Below are 19659 nucleotides of genomic sequence, written 5' to 3'. Positions count from 1 at the left end.
TCGCGGAGAGGAAAACTCTTCTAGAATACGAGGGAAGGCGGCTGATTAGGGACCTTGATGGGTTACAAGATATGAGTAATCCTAGTGTAGTGTGGTTAAAGATCCCCATTGAACATATATACAACGGCTGGAGCTGCAGAGCTATGTACATGCTTTCTAAGGACGGATAGCACCTACTCTCACTTCCCCCAACCACCACCCCCAGGCGTCATTATAACAATGCGATCGTGAGTCTCGACATGGATAGTATTCTTCCCACCAATATTGACTGTATGGTCCTCCCCAGTGTCCTTATCCTTCGTGATCCAGAGGTTCATTCCAGGCTCTGCATTCTCGCCCCCCTCTAGTCCATATGGCCGATGAACTCGGCGCTCAGACAAGATCGAGCAGTCCATGGGAGTCAGGAATTCTATCTCCCTAATCACGCCCTCTCCACCAGGATGCTGACCTTTCCCACCAGAGCCCGACCGCAGTGTGAACTGACGCAGTAAGGTCGGGTACCGTTTCTCCAATATTTCAGGATCCGTGATCCGAGTGTTCGTCATGTGCACATGGATTCCAGACTCTCCATCCCAGGTCGGTCCTGCCCCGCTGCCACCGGCAATTGTCTCATAGTAGCCGAATCCTGGGATTTCGTTGCCGTTCTCCGGGTCCTTCTTGGCGTTTTTGCCGAAGGTCAGGTTGTTGCAGCATCCTTGGGAAGCGGCACAAGCGCGGAAGGCCTTGAATACGACATCTGTGACGCGTTGGGAAGTGACGACATTTCCACCGACAACGGCTGCGTTCTTTGTTGGTGATAGGAGACAGGATGGTGGGACCTTGATGTCGATGGGTGCCAGACAGCCTTGGTTTAACGGCATGTCTGCATTGATCATGCAGCGAAGACAATAAATAATGGCTGAGTGGGTAATTGCGATTGGGGCGTTCCAGGCTCCGTAAACCTGGGGGCCTGTGCCTTCGAAGTCAAACACAGCAGACCCATCGTCACCGTTGATCGTAACTTTGAGTTTGATAGGGGTTCCATCATCCATGTAGTCCACAGCCTCTAGAGGCCTACCTTCGAATCGGTGGTACAGGTCCTTTAGGAGGTTGCGGACTGCTGTTTCAGCTGTTTCTTGGATAGCGTACATGTACTTTTGGACAGTCTGGACACCGTATTCAGCAAAGAGGGCTTGGATAAGAGTGATTCCTCGAGTATTGGCGGCAATCTGAGCTTTGAGGTCAGAAATGTTATCCGTGATACATCGCGCACCGGAACATCCGGGGTATTGTGCAGGCTTCTTGACCAGCAGCTCAACCATCCGTTCTTCGTCGAATTTCCCGTTGCTGACGACCTTGTCTCCCTCGATGGCGGCACCCTCCTGCCAGAGTTCGGTTGACTTTGGCGGCATGGATCCAGGTAGGATACCGCCAATGTCCGCATGGTGACCTCGGCTGGCGACATAGAACATGATCTCGCTGCCGCCGGGCTTGTCGAATACAGGTGTGATTACCTATTTCGTTAGCAGGCTTCTGTAAGGATATGTAGGATGGTCCTACAGTGATATCAGGCAAATGAGTCCCACCACAGCTAGGATGGTTGGCCACTAGAACATCGCCATCCTTCAAATTTCCCAGCCACTTCTTGTGCTGATACCGAACAGCGAACTGCATCGACCCAAGATGGACAGGAACATGTGGCGCATTAGCCACCAATCCACCATCAGGTGAGAACAGAGCACAAGAAAAATCAAGTCGTTCTTTGATGTTTGTCGAAACAGCGGTTTTTTGCAGTGTCCGACCCATCTGCTCGGCGATTGACATAAACCGGTGGCCAAAGATACTGAGTTTGATTGTGTCAATGCCGGATGTTGGCTTGTTTTCTGTCGACCTCGTTTCCTTCAGGTCAATCAAGATGCAAGTCTCTAGTACATTGGCCACTGCATTGGGAACAACAACTATTGTCTGCGTATTGTCTATGATGATAGCGGGCCCGTGGATACGGGAGTTCTTCTCGATATTGTCCAATTTGAACACCGGGGTATCAACCCGCCCTTTCTGTCCGTCAAAGAATGTTTTTGTAATGAGATCAGGGGAGCTTGTGATGTCGCGTATTTTGGCTTCCCGAAGCTGCACCAAGGGACTCTTCTCGTCTCTGACCTTCGATGCAGCGATCGTGCGGACACGGATATCATCCACCAGTACGGGTCTGTCAGAGTTGAATCCGAACTCACGGCGATGCCGCTCTCGGAACTGCTCAATGAAATCAGAGCCATCTTCCGGCTCCAAGATCATCAGACTGGTGTCAGAGCCGTCATAGCGCAGGTTTAGGTAGCGCTCGTGTCGGACCTGGTCTGATGAGAAGCCCTGCTCCTTCATGTCTTCTACTGCAGCCTCCGTCATTTCAGCTAGCTTCTTCTTAAGCTCTGGCTTGGAGGACTCGTATTGAGTGGAGAGCGGCTCTTGCGACTCCTTGACCACTTCCGCCAAGGCCAGACCGTACGCTGAGAGAACTGAAGAGAACTTGTGAATAATGATGCGGGAGATGCCCAGTGATGCTGCCACTGGGCAGGCATGTTGTCCTCCGGCACCGCCAAAAGATGCGAGGTGGTGTGTCGCGGTCTCGAAACCTCGAGCTTCAGTAAGATTCCTGATCGGACGAGCCATCGACTCATCGGCAACCTTCAGGAAACCGAGCGCGACCTCTTCAGGTGTATACTCGGATTCACCTTTCTGCCTTCGCTCAGCATTGACGGTATCGGTTAACTCTTTGAACTTCTTCGTAGTGACCTCAAGATCAAGTGGTTGATCTTCATTCTCTCCAAAAATATGGGGGAAAAACTCCGGTAGCAGACGGCCGAGGAAGAGATTTGCATCGGTCACCGTCAGTGGACCCCCTTTTCGGTAACAAGCAGGGCCGGGATGAGCGGACGCCGACTCCGGTCCGACGTAGAAGAGACCGTTGCGCCAGTTCAGAATTGAGCCACCACCCGCAGCAACAGTGTTGATATCCAGCTGAGGGGATTGGATCTGAACACCGGCTAGTTTAGACCCGAAAACGTGCTCTAAATGCCCGTCAAATCGCGAAACATCCGTCGATGTGCCTCCCATATCAAAGCCGATCACGGGCGTCTTCTCCTCGGCATCCCAGCTGGTAGCGGCAAACCCGACAACACCAGCCGCAGGTCCGGACAGAATCGCCTTCAGTCCACTGAACTTGCGGAAGTCCACAAGGCCTCCATCAGACTGCATGAATTCGAACCGGCAGCTATGCTGGTTAGCAAGGCCGCCCTCGAAACTGGAAGAGATGGAGTCGATGTAGGTCTTGATCACTGGCGTCAGGTAGGCATCGGCCGCAGCAGACATTCCTCGGGGCACGATCTTGATCATTGGCTGTAACTTGGATGACAATGTAACCGAGAATCCCATTTGCTCTGCCAACTCCCCGATAAGTCGTTCGTGCTCGGGATACACATACGAATGTACCAAGGCCACGGACAAGGACTGATACCCTTTTTCTTTCAATCGCTCAAGTTCTGGACGGACCTTTTCGATATCAAGCTCCTTGACAACGCGGAACTTCTCGCCAGTGACGCCCTCTACGAGCCGCGCACCGGAGAAGCAGTCCTTGTCCGACGCCGGATGGACAGGTACGATTCGCTCGTCAATTTCCACTACGGCCTCGGGGAGCATTCCTGGCCGCGCCATTGTCAGATCGAAAATATTAGGACGCGATTGGTCCCCGATCCGGAGCAGGTCACGAAATCCCTTCGTAGTGAGCAAGGCGGACCGCGCCCCCTTCCGTTCTAACAAAGCATTTGTGGCCACTGTTGTTCCCATTCGAAGGCTCTCAATAGGACCAAGCTCTAATGGCTGGCCTCTCGGATGTGGTTTGCCTGTAACCAGCTCCAGGATCTGGCGGACACCTTCTGTTGGCGCATCTTGGTAGTGTGCGGGGTCGACGGAGAGCAGCTTGAGGATGATATCGGGACGACCAGGGACGACAGCGTGAACGTCGGTGAAGGTGCCTCCGCGGTCGATGGATATTGTGATCTTGCAGTTTTCAGCCATTGTCGGTTGCCCTCCGCTGTCTCAAAGATGGAATCTGGATCTTGACAGGATTTGGAGAACATGAGGGGTTCCCCAGTCAGGCTTAGTCATCGATGAATCAAAATGACGACATCTGCCGCCTTTTGCTCTCTACCGTTCCAGAAATTAGGAAGTACGTAAATAGATAGAAAGTAAACAGGAAGTAAAGAATTGGCAAGCAGTTCTAATAGTACATTCTATTCAGATTACACTAGTACTTGGTGTAACGGAGGTAAGGCTTCAGCTCGCGGACCTCGCCGAACTTCTTCTTTGCATCCTCCGTAGACACGGAAGGAGGGACGATAACATCGTCACCAACCTGCCAGTCGATCGGGGTCGCGATGCCCTTCTTGTCAGCAGTCTGGAGAGAGTCAATAACACGGAGGACCTCGGCTGTGTTACGTCCAGTCGAAGCAGGGTAGCTCATGACAAGACGGATCTTCTTGGCGGGGTCGATAATGAAGACGGAGCGGATGGTGAAGGCGATGCCCTTTTCGGCGAGGTTGGCCAATTCCGACTCGTCAATCATATCGTACAGCCAGGCAACCTTTCGATCCGCGTCGGCGATAATGGGGAATTGAACGTCGCTGCCGGTAACCTCGTTTATATCTTTGATCCAGTCACCGTGAGAGCCGAGATCGTTTGCGCTCTGCCTGAATTAGTATAGCGCCATCGACTTGAAGTTGTAGTGCATACCAATCCGATCATCTTGACGCCGCGCTTTGCGAATTCGCCCTTCAGCTTGGCGAAAGCACCGAGCTCAGTTGTGCAGACGGGCGTGAAATCGGCAGGGTGGGAGAAGAGGATAGTCCAGCAACCGTCCATCCATTGGTGAAAGTCAATCTTGCCTTGAGTGGTAAGAGCCTCGAAATTGGGGGCTGCATGACATTAGCAGGCGCAATCGATGCAGTAGGATGCAAGAATCTGACCAGTTGAGCCGAGACGCAGACGGGGTTGTTCGCGGGGCAGGGTGCCGATGAACCGGCGGGCGAGGGGCTGAGCGAGAGGTGCGGTGATGGGGGTCTTGGAGCAAGGAGTGGCCTTGAACAGCGTGTTCAAGGTGCGGAAGGTGGTGCGAGAGAAGAAGGAAGCCATTTTGATATTTTCACAGCAATGAGGGATTCCAATGGCAATGGAAACACTGGAAGCAGAAAGTTGGTGGAGGTGACGCCATGATTTGAACATTCTTGCCTACCGCCCGTCCCACCGCCTTTATTCAATATTTGTCCTCGACAATATTCTGAATAGCTTGGCTGTGTTTACGATTGTCGCTGCTTATCATACTAGAAGATGCCATTGTCAAAACTTGATTGAAATAAGCAAATGTCAAGATGGTATCAATATTCTAGACTGATGGACTAGCATTTTTGTGTAATCCTGCTCGGTCCGTGGTCTTAAATGAGCGTTATGTAATTGTGTACGACTGCTCTATATATATTCTTGGCAGCGGTGTTCGAATAACGCATGCCCAAAACTCCCGAAGTGAAAGAATGAAACAAAAGAGCATTAATTCAGGAAAACAGAGAACATTATAGGTCACGCTAGAGGCTGATTGCATGGTCTAAAGGACATCACGCTAAAAAGCGAAAACGAGCTGCGCTAAGCTTTGTGATGAGAAGACCCTTAAAACAAGCCACGCAAGCGAAAAAGCAAATCTGCGCTTGGTCGTCTCGACGAATGCGAGGCGCAGAAGTACGAGTTGACAGCGTCTCGTGTCCTTGCATAGATGCAGCCTGAGCTTGATAGGCTGGACGCCTATGTCCCCGCTCGTATTCGGCAACTAGGCTAGACTATCTTGCCCGATGATCATCATAGTGCTTTGAAAGCCTCAACCTTCAGCCCGTCAGCTTGGGCTTGGGGTTCGCAGCATAAATAGGGGACATGAGTGACTCCTAATCCTTCGGGATGAATTCACTTGTACGAATACCCCATCAGATCATTTATTTCCGATTCAATCTGTTGTACGGCAACCATGGACCCCAGCGCCAGTCAGAACAGAGCTGCGGCCAGTGGCCGAAAACTAACTCTTCAATTGTATCGTCGCTGCTTTAAGGGCCGCAAGCAGCTGTTTGCAGAGTCGGACACGGCCGCAGCGAGTTACTTTGTCACCAACCCTGTTCCGCACAAGCATAGCAGCAACTGGAAACCGATATTCTACCGCGGGGATAACCCCAAGTATACGCCGACGGCAACTGCTATCGGACGGGCACGCCGTTCTGCCATGTGGGGTACCTTTCGAGTCTGGATAGGGGACGGCGTACAAGAAGTTCTCGACAATGAACGTCGGCGACGAGAGAAACGGAAAGCGGAAAGAAAGAACAGGTGGAGGAAGCGGTTTGGGAGAGGGGTGAAGCCGGTGGACGTTGAAGAGGAGAAGGAGGTACAAGGGAAAGTGGTGATGTTTCGGATGCAACGCAAAGGATTGTTCACTCGCAGTGTTGAGTGGGAGCTCGAAGGAGTGCGATATCGCTGGTCAGGGACGAGGATGTTCGCCACTGGGTTCATGAAAGGCGTCAAGGGGTGGTCGCATAGCATGAAGGTGAGGTGACTACGACACTCAAGACGATTTCTTGTACTAATAATGCATGGTATCAGCTTATTCGCATGTCTGACCACGCCCTCATCGCCTCCTTTGAGAAACATATACTTGGGTCTCGCAGGTCGATCAAAACCGGTGGTCCTCCGAACAAGTCAAAGATGTTGCTAGGCAAACTGAGTCTCTACAATTTTCCTGATGAAGCTGATAAGCAGGGTACGAAGACTGGACACGACCGGTTGACCAACCTCGTAGCGCAAGTCGATGCTGTTAACAGCAAGCGCTCCGATCTCAAGGACGAAGAACATCTGAATCCCGATGGGATTCACTCAGGTAGTCTCACTGAGGATGCAATTGCCTTCACCTGCTGGATTGCTGTAGAGGCTGAGCATCGACTTCGATATAAAATTCCGGACTTTTTGGAGGAGGTTGCAGAGAATGTAGAAGGAGGTTAGGGAAGAGATGGTGTTGAAGTGATGTTTCGGTTGTTCAATAGCGTTATCCATACCTTTTTGTATAGTATTTATTTCATATAGCATTTTAATAGTTTTAATTTTATAATATTATTTTCACGATTCGTATGACATTTAGGGATACTGATAATGACGTGAAAGACAGCATGTGGAGGAGGGCGAAGGAACGCTTCGCGGTCATAGTCAGTAGCTCAAGAGCACATAGTCCCCAGCGGCCATCCCAGATCCTAACGTAATTCCCTTGTCATTGAATAAGGATTCGATGTCCCTCATTTTACAGGCAGCCGTCGGCCAAATCATCTTGATTCCAGAACGAGTAGCACGTCTGTACGCTATTTTACTGCAAAGAATCCCTGTCGGCCCAAGCGCTGGTATCTGGAACCCATTGGGCGAATCTAGGACAAATGAGACAAGTAAATCGCGTTGATACAAACGTTCGTCTTCCTGTTGCCGCTGCAGAGCTTATTGTGAGTTCGATACCGTAGGCAAAGCCCGGCGTTTGTGCAGATATCCTTTGACCAGGCGAAGAAGGACAGGTCCCGGCATGGCTAGAAGCTGTTGATGGGCATAGCCGCGTTGTCTACGCACGCTTTGGGTTCCATGCTATCGATTGATTCAGGTGGCGATGTATGCGATGATTCACGAGTAGACTGCTTTAAACTCCATATTGCAGCTCACCGGCATCTCACCGGCATCTCGCATCCTTGCAATTGTTCGTTGAATCTCACGACATACAATGGTGGGGTCATTTGGGCGACAGATGGTCATGCCGCAGTCAGTCTGATAAAGCAAAGAAAGTATCCTGGGATTTAAGCGGTTTGAAAATTCCTTTTCCGCGTCCATTATGCATATTTCATGTCGGCCGTGTCAGTTGAGATGTTACCACGTGATCCTTATACCCTATCCCAGGGTCCATGGGCCTAGACCTCGGAATGCTGCCAGGAGCCCAGACACAAGTTTACCACTGATAATAGCTAGGAGCTTTGCGAAGTGATGGCTGGGCACACAACACTGAAGGCTCAAACTCTGCCGTCGGCGCATCCATACTTTTCAAGTCCCTGCAGACAACGAAATTGTGCTGACTTCAATGGTCTGCCATATCTTCACTCAACTATAATTCCTAATGCTAGATGGTGAGCGGCTACACGGACCTTAAATGTTTCGTGCTTGCTGTTACGTCACTTCATGAATAGCTTTCTGGTCGATGGAAATATACCCAGATATGTCTACATTTCAAGACTTTCTTGATCACTTCAGTCTACCTCCGATCAGTACCGACTCTGAACAGTGAGCGAGAACTGGAGCACAATGGAGTTGTTCCGAGCTTGGTGCCATTCGCTAAGTAGTGTATAACATAAAATGCCGTCTAAAGATCAGGATCCTTCATGTCAAGCATCATCTTCAGGTTCCAGAAGTTCGGGAAAGGTGACTGGCCACTGTCGCCGAATATAGATTCCGTTACCGGCCAATCTTCGCAATTGAATCCACCCCGGCCGTGGCGGATGTGCTGTTTAAAGCATCCCGCTGATGTAGCTCTTGATTAACCTTGTCTTATAGTTGGCTGTGGTCTGCGTGCCCTAATGTTAGTTTCGGTGCCAGTTGGCTAGATAATGATCAAGGCTAGCCCAAGTGCAGGCAGAAGGGAACTTGTGCTCTGGCATTAACTGCGAGCCGCATGCTTAACTTTTCACCAGCTGTAGTCAGAGTACTCTTCATTGAGAAATCAATCCTCCAACTGTGCCGCTCTCCCTTATTATCGAGATGCTCGCAAATTACCAGAACCTCTTCTGGATCACAATGAGATTGAACGGGCAACAATCACCCTCTCAAAAAAAAAAAACAGACTATGGTGGGCGCCTCGTAATATTCACAGACAAATGTGTTGCGAAGGAATGTCTACCTGTGACCAAAAATAAGGGATATTCCCTAGTATTTGTTTAAGAACAGCTCAACATCGTGGCGCCACTACTGTACCTTATGTACTGTAAGCAGGATAAACTATATCTTAAAATGGAATATGTCTCCAGTATTTCTCAGGGGTTGGTGTGGCTTTTGGTGATTGAGGCAAATAAATGTAATTGTTGGATAATTGCAATACATCTTCATAGGGGCTCTGCCAATGCCCGGGTTATATGGCAATACCAACCAAGGACTTGTTCTGCGTAGGAATTTCTTTTCTTGCAATAAAATGCAACGCTACTACAAGTTTTTTATATAAAAGAAGAATTCGGTAGAGCCGTTGTACTTTGCTCGGAAATTGTGTGGGGGATTCAAATAGGCAAAGTTTTCTCTTCTTGCTCGTCACCTCCCATCAGCACTTCGCAAGCATGCATTCACATTTACCAACAGAGATCTCTACAGAGAGAATGTCCTTGTTGGAAAGGTCGTGTCATAAATGAAGAAGAGTATGAAATAGCTGCTCTTGACTGGGAAAACGCTGGATTCCGTACTGGGAATACACCCACATCTCCCCTTATTGCAGTGGACTGATGATTAGCCGGCGTATCTTGAAAGATTCTCGATCTTTTGCCGTTAGAGGGCGCCATGATGCCTGTTGTCTTTAGTATCTGGAGTTCTAATGTGAGATCGTACCGTTTACTCTCGTGTCTAGTGGACGGTCTCGCTCAACCTTCCTACAGCAAGCTGCATTTTCTGAACATACGGTGGCTTTGGCGGCTCATTGCACTCCTTCCCAATAATTCACTCTATGCAAGTGAGAATCCGGCATGTAAGGCGTCGACTTCGTATTGCGGAGTTTGACGACCCTGCATGTCATCTGGGAGAGTGACTAGGAGTTTTTTCCCAGCTGTATTACTTGCTTGTTACGCAGCCCCAATTGTATGACGACATATCTATATACGCTTACCAACATATAGCATACATCATCCATTGAAAATGCTCTCACGACACCGAATTCTTGCATTCTGGCTATTTTAAGCTGGCTATTTTAAGCTTAGGCACAGAACTTTCCGCTGCATATTCATTGCTAGTACTTGCAAAGCCGAAATTCACAGAGGCTTCTGACCGACAGCAGTTATGACTCGTCCCTGGTGCACCACAACACCTTCCTCGGTCTCTTTGACGGCATTCGCAAATAGGCTAATCCACGCCTCGCGCGAAAATGACACATCTGGCGCCTGCGCTTTTGAAGGGAAATAGTCGGCGAGTTCCTCCCACACCATCAGGTAATCTTCAGTCCAGCCCTTGAAGTCGTGCTTCCTCTTTTCCTGCACTAGTAGTCGAGCATTCTGAAAGCCAAATTGGTTTAGATGTGTGTCAAGGGCATCGATCCAGTCGTTTTGAATCCCCCTCTGTTGCATGCCGCCCAGGAGAATCTGGACAATGCTGTCGCAGGCCGTCGTGGACACCTGTGCGGAAGGAGACTCAACGATCCACCTATCGCCTCGAGTCTCTTCCCACTGAATGAAGCCACCGGGCTTCAGAAGCTCGAAGGCAGCTGTCAAGATCGGTGCCAGGTTTGAGTCGAGAATGATGCTCCCAAATGCTCGAATGTGAACAATATCATAGACGCCGAGCAGTTCCGCAGGAAGTGGCTTGGCAAAAATATCAAGCTGACGGAAACTGACTGAGGCTGGTAGGAAGGCTGGGTTTGGGAAATTCACGGGGTTGATGTCAAAGCCGTCTAGCTGAACAGAGATGTTGTTCTTCGCAAGTTGGGAGTGCAGCTCTGTTAGCCAGACGCCGTTGCCACAAGCGAGGTCAGCAATCTTCAAGGGCTGCGATGAGGCTGTCACGGCCTTGCCCACGGCCGGTTCCAGGAGAAAGCCGATAGTGTTTTGAAAGAGGAAGTGCTGTAAGTGCAATCGAGCAGAGGTCCTGAAGTTCCTTGCTGGAGCAACCCAGTACTTGGACGCGTCCTGAGCCTCGGCGTTCGAAGAAGCGGCCGACATTTCGGCGGGGATTGATTTTCCCTCCTCCTAGCAGACAAAGTTAAAGAAGCAGAGTTGGAGCGAGCAGATGCTTGCAGAAGCAGTCAACTTGGGTATCTTGAAGCCAACAAATTGACTTTCAACCCAACCCAAAAGCAGAGCCGCGTCACTCTACCGTGAACCAGTCACTAGTCACTTCACCCTAACTGGATCTTGCTGTAAGAAAAGGAAGGGTTCAGAGAATGTGATGTCTTTGACGCCGTCAGCAGTAAGCAAACGAGTCCGTCATGGAAACAGAGAATTTGGCGGAGGGGCGTAGTACCAATTCTCTCAAGTCCTCTTAGGGCGGGAGACTCGGAAAATATATCAGGAAAGACTGGATTTGAATGAAAACCCGTTGTTACTCGTTGTATTATCCCCTGGTTAGGGGTACCCTTTATAAACGTGTTTGTGTGGACGTCGACATCGGAACACAGCCCCAGTGGGATCACACTTGAGAGTAAGCAACCACCAGGATAACAAATGAGGTCAGATGCCTGAGATTAGGCAAGCAATTTCTTGTCAGATTACGTCGACTAGTTTGGTCCAACCAATCTCGTCTCGCGGAAAGATTAAATCGAACACAGTTGGATCCTTCATGAACCATGATTGATAGGACCTCAACCGTTCAAGTATCTCGAAGGCTATCTGACTTGCGAACGGTACCTTCGAGTTACATGCTACTAGCCTAGATATGATATAGTCTAAACATGCCTGAAATTAATCTCAAACACATAGTAACGCTCTTCCGCTGGCACTCTGTATCTGTCGATTCGTCTCTAGTCCGCCATCAACAAATTTTACTCCCACTGGGCGAACACTCCTGATCTGAGTAAAGTAGTCATAGTCTAACACTGCCTCACATACGTGAAGACCGACTCGGCTCTCTCCCAATGGCTTGCCCATAGACATATGGACACCATGTGAAATAAGCAGGATATAATGCTTTATTACTACAAATGCGGGGTAGACGGATACTACCATCTGAAGATCTCAGAGAATAAAACTTTTTCATAAAGATATATTGTTTTCTTGAGAGAAAGATATAGACAGACCTTCTCATTGATTCTCAAGCTGGTCAGCATCGTCATCCTTCGGATTCCACTGCCGCTGAAAAAAGTCGAAGCGAGGTCTCATCGCTCGCTGAGCAATCACATCCAATTAGCAATCATTTCAGCATGGACTATGCGCGATCTCAATTATTCTATCTCTGCTTTCCCACTACGAGTGCTGGCCAATTACAATCTGGAAGGTATTACGAAGGTCATCCGAAATTACCTGGAACGCAGCTCCTTAACGAATTCAAAAAACATCAGATACAAAGAAACACACAGCCTACAGTGTTAGTTTCTGTCATAAATCGTCCCCTTGACGCGGTAAACCGTGCTCTAGCAAAATACTACTACTTTGATGAACTTCCCGAGACAATCTGGGTTGCCATTATTCCAGTGCGGTGTGGTGAAAACTACAACAGAGCCCATCATGCTAAAAGCTTGCGCAGCAAAGTTACATAAAGAATAACGATCTCTTCAAGTACAAGTCCTTATTCCAGTGGGAGATCTCTCTGGGATACTTGGAGCATCGCGTGTCAGTTAGAACATTACTTAACCAGGACATTGAGGAGTTGCTTGGCTTACAACATTTCGCCATTGACTTCTCATGCTTCAGATATATGCAAGAGACCTTGATCTGTAATATTCTTGCGTACCATCTATACGCGGCAGGACGCTGGCTAGGGAACTTGATCCAGGCCTTTGGCGCTAGAACATGTGCCTACGAACTCGCCTTTCAGATTCTACAAACCTTTTTGGGCAGTGACCGTATCGACGACGATGAGCAATTTGTCCGCTTCGGTAAGTTAGGATCGAATGGGGTTCTTAAATTTAGTGATATATGTGCCATTGAACACGGGATTGACGAGCAGCTTAATCAGTATCCTGGTATTACTAGTACGTGCTCAAAAGAACACCCACATTGTCACAATAATCCAGCTCTATACTAATGGACAAGACAAATTCCATGTGGGAAATAAGTAGACCCTGCGGCATTGGCATGTCAACATGGCATATGTTCTGTCGCGACTTTAACGCCATCTAAACTGTTAGGTAGGTGAGTAATGAAGTACCTCCCAGTTTAAAAGGGTTATTTGATTACTGACATGTGTCCGCCCACATTCCTAGGTTGTCTGTCACTCGAAGGTGAGGTGTAGTTAACGTCGAGACTCCAGATAGTCTGTATAGGACACCAATATGTTGCTTACTGCAGGCTACTGTAAGATGCTCTATTTTTCTCCTTTATTTCTATCTGATACCTCGTGAGAGTTCATTCGCCTTTAAGCCATCTCCTGATTTCTAGTGTACATTTGCATAAGAATACGCCACCAAATAACCTAGCTTGCTGACAATGGCAGAAAGTAAGTAAAGTCTAGTTAGCATAAGGGGATCTTCTTTTACTGCTTTCTTGTTGTCATAACTCCTATTCAAACGGCAGGTCAAGCTGGAACATTACCTTTAGTATTTCTGCAAGGAAGCTTAACTGCATCTACTGGTTGAAAGTGACTGGTTTTGTGCTGAAGTTAGGCTTGCCAGACTACAAAAGAATAACTTAATACCCTTAAATTTAAGATTTGCTGTACACCTGCTTAGCAGCATAACAGCACATTCCAAGGATATGCAAGACTTGTTCAGTTGTACTGGTCTGTGGGGAGTTTAAGAGATGAGGATTCTCAATAGTCTTGCAAACCATGTAGTCAGCCAACTCAACCTCATTCTGGAGCAATGGGTAACGTTCACACTTAAAAGCCAAACCATTATTTTCAAACTCTGTTTGAATTGGAGCTTGAAGTAATGATCAAGGACAGGTTACACTATCAACAACACAAGAAGACATAGTTCAAGTGACTGAAGACTAAAACATCCCCTTCTCACATCGGGCATCATTTGCAGGATAGCTCCTTTTGACCATGCTGGAGTTCCTTTTCACCTAAGCTAACGTTCCTCCGCCCCTAACCAATAGCTCTGCCGAGGAGTTCCTGCATCAAGAGATGACGGCAGGCAATAGTAAGGGCTCAGAAAAGGATCAGGGATATACCTGCGAGGCCAAGTAGGATTAGCTTGAGCATGGGTCCAAAAGGACTTAAAAACGCAAGACTCCTCTCCGAATACTGTTCTAATTTGTTTGCGATTTCTCGTCCAACAGCCAACATACTGGTGGAAAGATCTGGTCTTTGACAGATTAAAGAATTAAAAGTAAAGCGGGCCTTCCATATGTATGACAATATTGGTGCAAGTACGCTTGTCGCTGTTTTAAATAATTACACTGGCCTTTGCTGGCTTCAGAAACTATCAGATAACTTCGCCCTCTACAATACTCAGCGTCTACAGTCGCCTAATGCTGCCTGGTACCCCGCTGTGCTCAGCGAATCAAATAAAACTTAACTGAAACAGATACGAAGTAAAATGACTCATATCCTTCGTATCGAACTCTCAGCACGAGACTACTGACGTAATGCAGTCACTCAAGCCTACCTATAAAAAAAACCAGTACCTTTCTTACTTCTTCTCTACAGGCTTCACCGAACACCTGTCGACCTCACCCTCTCAATCCTCCTAATTGTTAATAACAATGTCCCAAAAAATAGCAATCCCCGGTGGCACAGGCACAATCGGCTCCTCTCTCGTATTAGCGCTTCACGACAGCCCAAAATACAATCCGATCATCCTCTCCCGAGCAACAGCAGCAATTCCGCCAAACACAACCTCTATCTATACTACCTCTTTTAATACGGAGAAAAATAGTGAAATTAAAACAGAGATCCGCTACGTAGACTACACCTCCGTCGACTCTCTAACAGCGTCTCTATCCGACATACACACCGTCGTGAGCACGCTCCTTATTCCCGGTCCCGAAATAGTGATCTACCAACTGAACCTCCTATCCGCGGCAATAGCAGCAGGATGTCAGAGGTTTGCGCCGTCGGAGTTTGCACTTCCCCAGCATTCTCATGGAGATGTTGATGTCGACCATGGGAAGATCGTTGTCTGGGATAAGGTCAAGGACGCTGTTGCAAAAGGCGAAATCGATGGCGCCGCATTTCCATGTGGGATGTTTATGAATTATCTTGCTATTGGCGCTCCGAGAGAGCTCGAGGGGAGAGCAGGGTTCAGGGAAGGGGAGCTGATTTTCCATCTTCGTGGTCAGCATCATGATCATCAACGTCGCGATAATGGCGATGGAGACGGTGGATGGATTGAAGTCCCTCTATCGGACGAGGGAGAATATCCCAAGCTTACGATGACTGATATCCGGGACGTTGGCCGGTTCATTGTCGCCGCATTGGGGATTGAGGAGCCTTGGGGTGGAAGAGAGTTGGGCATGGCTGGAGATACGAGATCGTTTCATGAGGTTATTGCGTCGATTGAGAGGATTATAGGGAGGAAAGTTCAAGTCAGGACGGTTGGCAGGCGGGACTTGCAGAAGAGGCTGGATGGGCTTGACAAAGAAGATATTCTAGGCAGAATCGATGTTCAGTATACGATGGTTTGTGGAAAGGGAGGGTCTGTCGTTGAGGGAAGCTTAAATAAGCTTTGCCCAGAGGTGAGGCCTACAACGATTGAGGAGTTCCTAGAGAGGTATTGGAGGTGATATTTTTCTGGTCAAAAAAAAAAAAAATGCGTGGTATGAGCTCTGTATTACAGGTGTACATAGCCACTTGTAGCTTCAAAACAGAAGCACAGACTAGGAGGCTGCGTTGGCGATGATGGCAGGTACGTGCAACCGAAGACGTAGGTTGTGGTGCTATTAATGACAGTAGGAATAGCTTAATCTATGCACCTTATACAAGACTTGCTTCTTTTCTTTGATTGATTAAACCGACTGAGTAGCAGGGGTTCTGATCTCTGGGTTAATCAGTAGAAGCCCTATCTGTTAACCCTAGCGATTAAAGCGTTCGGCCCGAACGGGCCGCACCGTGTAGATGTTAAGCAAGGCATGATCCACATGGTCTGCTGGCTTACGCCTGCCCAGTCAAGATTCCGCGGACTGTCATTCTTATCACAGGACCAGGTTGTAGCGGAAAGGACTCTTGCACCAGCATCTGGTGGCAAGCGCTATGGCAGTGTAGGCCCTACTCAATCTACACCAACCTCTGCTAGCAATGCAGGAATTGGACTGAGTCATGACTAACAACTAACCAACAAAATAGCTTGATGGGTGCTCTGATACAAAGCTCGATAAACTTTAATGCAAATAAACTACGGTGTTATTAAACATCTAGTTCCTAGGTTAAGAACCAACTTGATAGTCGATTTCATGGCCGATTTTCCGCCTAGTGCAAGGTTTCATTCAAGGTCTGATTGGATACTTCATTAGCTTGATTAGGTAGCTGTTTTAATGCTTCCTATGGTAATACATAAAATCACGGTAATATATGGATTATGGTCAAAGCGCTTCTCGTTCCTATCTTACTGCCTAGATATCATGCCTACAACATACAATGAATGCTAACCCAGTGTGCCATGTGAGGTCGATGCGCCTGCTATAGAAGGGCCTTAGACCTATTGAATCAACAATATAAAGCAGCTTTGCTAAAGAACGCCGATGCACACATAGTACCCCAACCACAACGACCGGCATGCGAACCCGCCAACCCCCGGATTCCACTTCAAGAAATTCGCAAGTGTAATCCCAGCGTTGGACGCAATCGTCCCACACTGATCTCCCGACACAACCTTATGGAACTTGTTACAGGAGCTCGTCATCCCCGCCTGAATAGAGGTAGGGGTGGAAACTCCATTTCCCTTTGTCGACGTCGTGGTCTTCGTGGTCGTTTTTGTTGTCGAGGTCGGGTTCACCCCGACGATTGAAACGCAGATATAGTACTCAGACCATAATCCAGAGCAATCAGACCCAAGATTCGGGTTCCAGGCGTAGAGTTGTGAAAGGCTGATCCCTTTGCTTGAGGCGATAGCTGCGCACCCGTCGCCGGATTTCACGAGGTAAAAGGTGTCGCAGTTCTTCACCATCCCCGGTAAGGTTGGAGTTGGTGTGAAGATTCCATTACCGGAGGTAGTTGTTGTCATCGTAATCGTTGCGGTCACACCCACCCGAGAAATGCAAACGAAGTAACCCAGCCAGAGCGAGCTACATCCGTTTCCCACACCGGGGTTCCATGAGGTAAACTTGAGAGCGAGGTCCGCCGGCTGCGAGAGCGAGATCCCGGCGGACCGGGCAATACTGGCGCAAGTGTCTCCCGACTGAACTTTGTGAAAGTCGTTGCAGTCATCAACAATTCCTGGTTGAATAGGCGAGGGGGTAGTGATGCCGTAAACGGGAGCAGTCATAGTTGTGGTAGTCGTGGAGGGAGTAGGTGCTCCCTAGCCTTCCACGCCCGTGCACAGCTGAAATGTAAGATTAGTACCGGGCGACTGTTGGAGAGATAGGAAGGCCATACATAAGTATCAACCCATAAGCTCTGGCATCGAGACCCAATAGCCGGATTCCATCTGACCAAGTTGGCCAGGGTCAGACCTGAATACTTCTCCAAAAATACGTTGCCGCTGTCACCGGACTTGACGAGATCCCACCGGTTACAGGTCCCTATCTGGCCAGCCTGGGTCGTGCCAGGGGCGTTTCCAGTCTTGGTGGTAGTAGTGGTTGTGGTTGTTGTCGGCGTCGTGATCGTCGTTGGGGGCTTGGTAGGCGCAGGCTCTCCCCACGCTTCGACGCAGTGCGACTTGCCGGGCTTGAATCCTTCACAGCTAGCTGTGATGGACGGATTCTAGGAGATGTTAGTTTAGCCGTGCTCCCAAGAACCAGAGGACACTTAATTAGCGTCGAAAATCGTTCAGAGGGATAAGCCAGGTGGAGAGAATGTCCTGACAGGAACTAGATCCGTCATTGTCAATCCACCATGTACAGTAGGGAGTGGTTTCTGGGCCGTAAGGCAGTTGCGGTGTATCATCGCGACGAACATATCCGCGGGTTGTAAGAGACATTGAGACGCCAAGCACCGAAGCTAAGAAGATTGAACGTTTCGTAGACATTTCAACGTAAGATTTTCCAATCCCTGAAGGTGTAAATTTCCGCCGATCCTCTTACCACATGTACATATATACATAGATATACATACTGAGAACCAAGAAAATGTGATGTCCAAATCTGGGCAGACACGCCAGGTAAACCTAACACCAGTGATAAGTAAGGATACTGTTTGCTCCGATATTGCTTCAGCAGCTCGCCACAGTGCCAAGGACATGAATATGCATGTCTATTGTTTAGGCAAATCAGAAAAGGGTTTCCGCGAGCTCATGTCGAGCGGCGAGAGCGGACAACAAGCGATAATGGTAGACTACTCCCTAATTTAGCATCTCACTGTTTGAGTCTGACGAGGGTCCCTTGCCAAATGTTTCTGTAGGATTTTACCAAGGTACCATGAGGACAGACTCTTTTTCAAACCGGGAATAAAGAGATGTCCAGGTTTTCCTCGCCAAGAACATGGCTCCTTTTTTTTCCCTTTCGGTTGATTTGCACATTAGAGTTTCGTTGGACCAGAAATGTGCTTTCCACCCTGGATAGCTAGTAAGCTTTCCCTGCTACTGGGTGCTAACAAGTTTAACGTTATGAGGCTACTGTAGACCAACAAACCACCACACCCCGGCTAATATCCACTGGTTTTCTGCGGCGCAGACCCTAAAATCTTCCGCTTCGCAAGACTTTCAACGATTCATGGAGGCCAAAATAGAATAATGAGTCGGGTCTCTTGCACTCCCCTCAGACATCTCCTGAGGCAAGGCGTTTGGAACCCTTGCGACAGCAGTATCTGCACCCGCATAATGCGTGCACCGGCCGAGGTTGATCCCTTGTAAAAGTGCAAGGCCAGTCCGTGCTTGAGGGTCAGAGTTTAGGAGCCCACTTTGTTTATATTGGCATTCGACCTTTGATATGATTGCAAAAGCTATTGAATTATCCGTTCTTCCTGGTTAAGTACAACAGAAGGCCGCGTTTTCATTTACAGCCTGCAGCTGATAATACTGTTCGCGGCTGACAGATTTTGAAAGCTTCACATTCCGCATAGTCAGCATTGATTCGTGATATTCACTCGCTTACGGCCGGGCAATTGTAACTCGACCTAGCCCGTCAAGTCGCCAAGAGACGGTGCGCGAGTCGCACAGAGAACGGGTCGGCCCGCCCTACTGCGGCACAGGCCGACCTAAATTCTCGCCAAGCAGGGTCTGGAACGCGTCCCTGCAGGGCCCAGGCATCGATTTGCGGATCGCGAGATTATCAGTATGGCCAAACCGCAAACGGCAGATGTGGGAAATTGCACGCCAGGCCGCGAGCTTGTCGCAGTGACATTGATATTGCATTGTGGCACAACACCTCATTTATTTCTAGCGCTAGACAAAGGGAGATTCTAGTCCAGCGGCAAAGCCGCTGGAGAAAGAAGGGACTCGAACGAGGCCGACAGGTGTACTACCTCGGCTATTAGTGGAAAGACGAATCGCCACGTTTGAGAGGCCTAGAAGAAACAAATTCTGTCCGCTGACAGAGAGGAAAGGGTAGAAAAAATTGTTGTGGCCGGAGCGGTCTAGAACAATTAAAAGTCGAAGGTATCAGCCCAGGATAGTCTCCAAATTCACTTCTGAGCTATCGC

The 19659-nt window shown here is 48.7% G+C and overlaps 6 protein-coding genes across 6 annotated transcripts, besides 1 other annotated feature; 2 read left to right on the top strand and 4 right to left on the bottom strand.

Moving 5' to 3' along the window:
- Window positions 1-19659: part of a sequence feature (contig 1.65 1..278071(-1)) that runs on past both edges of the window.
- On the bottom strand, window positions 180-4050 carry ANIA_03972 (5-oxoprolinase; the record flags this gene model as incomplete). The annotated part of the gene is made up of 2 exons (XM_656484.1): window positions 180-1493; window positions 1540-4050. The coding sequence occupies 2 exons, from the start codon at window positions 4048-4050 to the stop codon at window positions 180-182; spliced, it is 3825 nt and encodes a 1274-aa protein (XP_661576.1).
- Window positions 4273-5196, bottom strand: ANIA_03973 (peroxiredoxin). Its single transcript, XM_656485.2, has 3 exons — window positions 4998-5196; window positions 4765-4946; window positions 4273-4717 (listed from the first exon to the last, which is right to left on the bottom strand). The coding sequence occupies exons 1-3, from the start codon at window positions 5161-5163 to the stop codon at window positions 4280-4282; spliced, it is 786 nt and encodes a 261-aa protein (XP_661577.1). The 5' UTR covers window positions 5164-5196; the 3' UTR covers window positions 4273-4279.
- ANIA_03974 (uncharacterized protein) lies at window positions 6041-7059 on the top strand (the record flags this gene model as incomplete). The annotated part of the gene is made up of 2 exons (XM_656486.1): window positions 6041-6607; window positions 6664-7059. The coding sequence occupies 2 exons, from the start codon at window positions 6041-6043 to the stop codon at window positions 7057-7059; spliced, it is 963 nt and encodes a 320-aa protein (XP_661578.1).
- Window positions 10086-10988, bottom strand: ANIA_03975 (class I SAM-dependent methyltransferase; the record flags this gene model as incomplete). The annotated part of the gene is made up of 1 exon (XM_656487.1): window positions 10086-10988. One exon carries the CDS (start codon window positions 10986-10988, stop codon window positions 10086-10088), a length of 903 nt encoding a protein of 300 aa, XP_661579.1.
- Window positions 14591-15650, top strand: ANIA_03976 (aromatic alcohol reductase; the record flags this gene model as incomplete). The annotated part of the gene is made up of 1 exon (XM_656488.2): window positions 14591-15650. Exon 1 carries the CDS (start codon window positions 14631-14633, stop codon window positions 15648-15650), a length of 1020 nt encoding a protein of 339 aa, XP_661580.2. The 5' UTR covers window positions 14591-14630.
- ANIA_03977 (LysM peptidoglycan-binding domain-containing protein) lies at window positions 16592-18001 on the bottom strand (the record flags this gene model as incomplete). Its single annotated transcript, XM_656489.1, has 3 exons — window positions 16592-17380; window positions 17458-17784; window positions 17978-18001. The coding sequence occupies 3 exons, from the start codon at window positions 17999-18001 to the stop codon at window positions 16592-16594; spliced, it is 1140 nt and encodes a 379-aa protein (XP_661581.1).

The sequence above is a fragment of the Aspergillus nidulans genome, chromosome II (assembly GCF_000011425.1).
Source record: "Aspergillus nidulans FGSC A4 chromosome II".
Classification (NCBI taxonomy): Eukaryota; Fungi; Ascomycota; class Eurotiomycetes; order Eurotiales; family Aspergillaceae; genus Aspergillus; species Aspergillus nidulans.
This window is presented reverse-complemented; position numbering and strand designations above follow the sequence as displayed.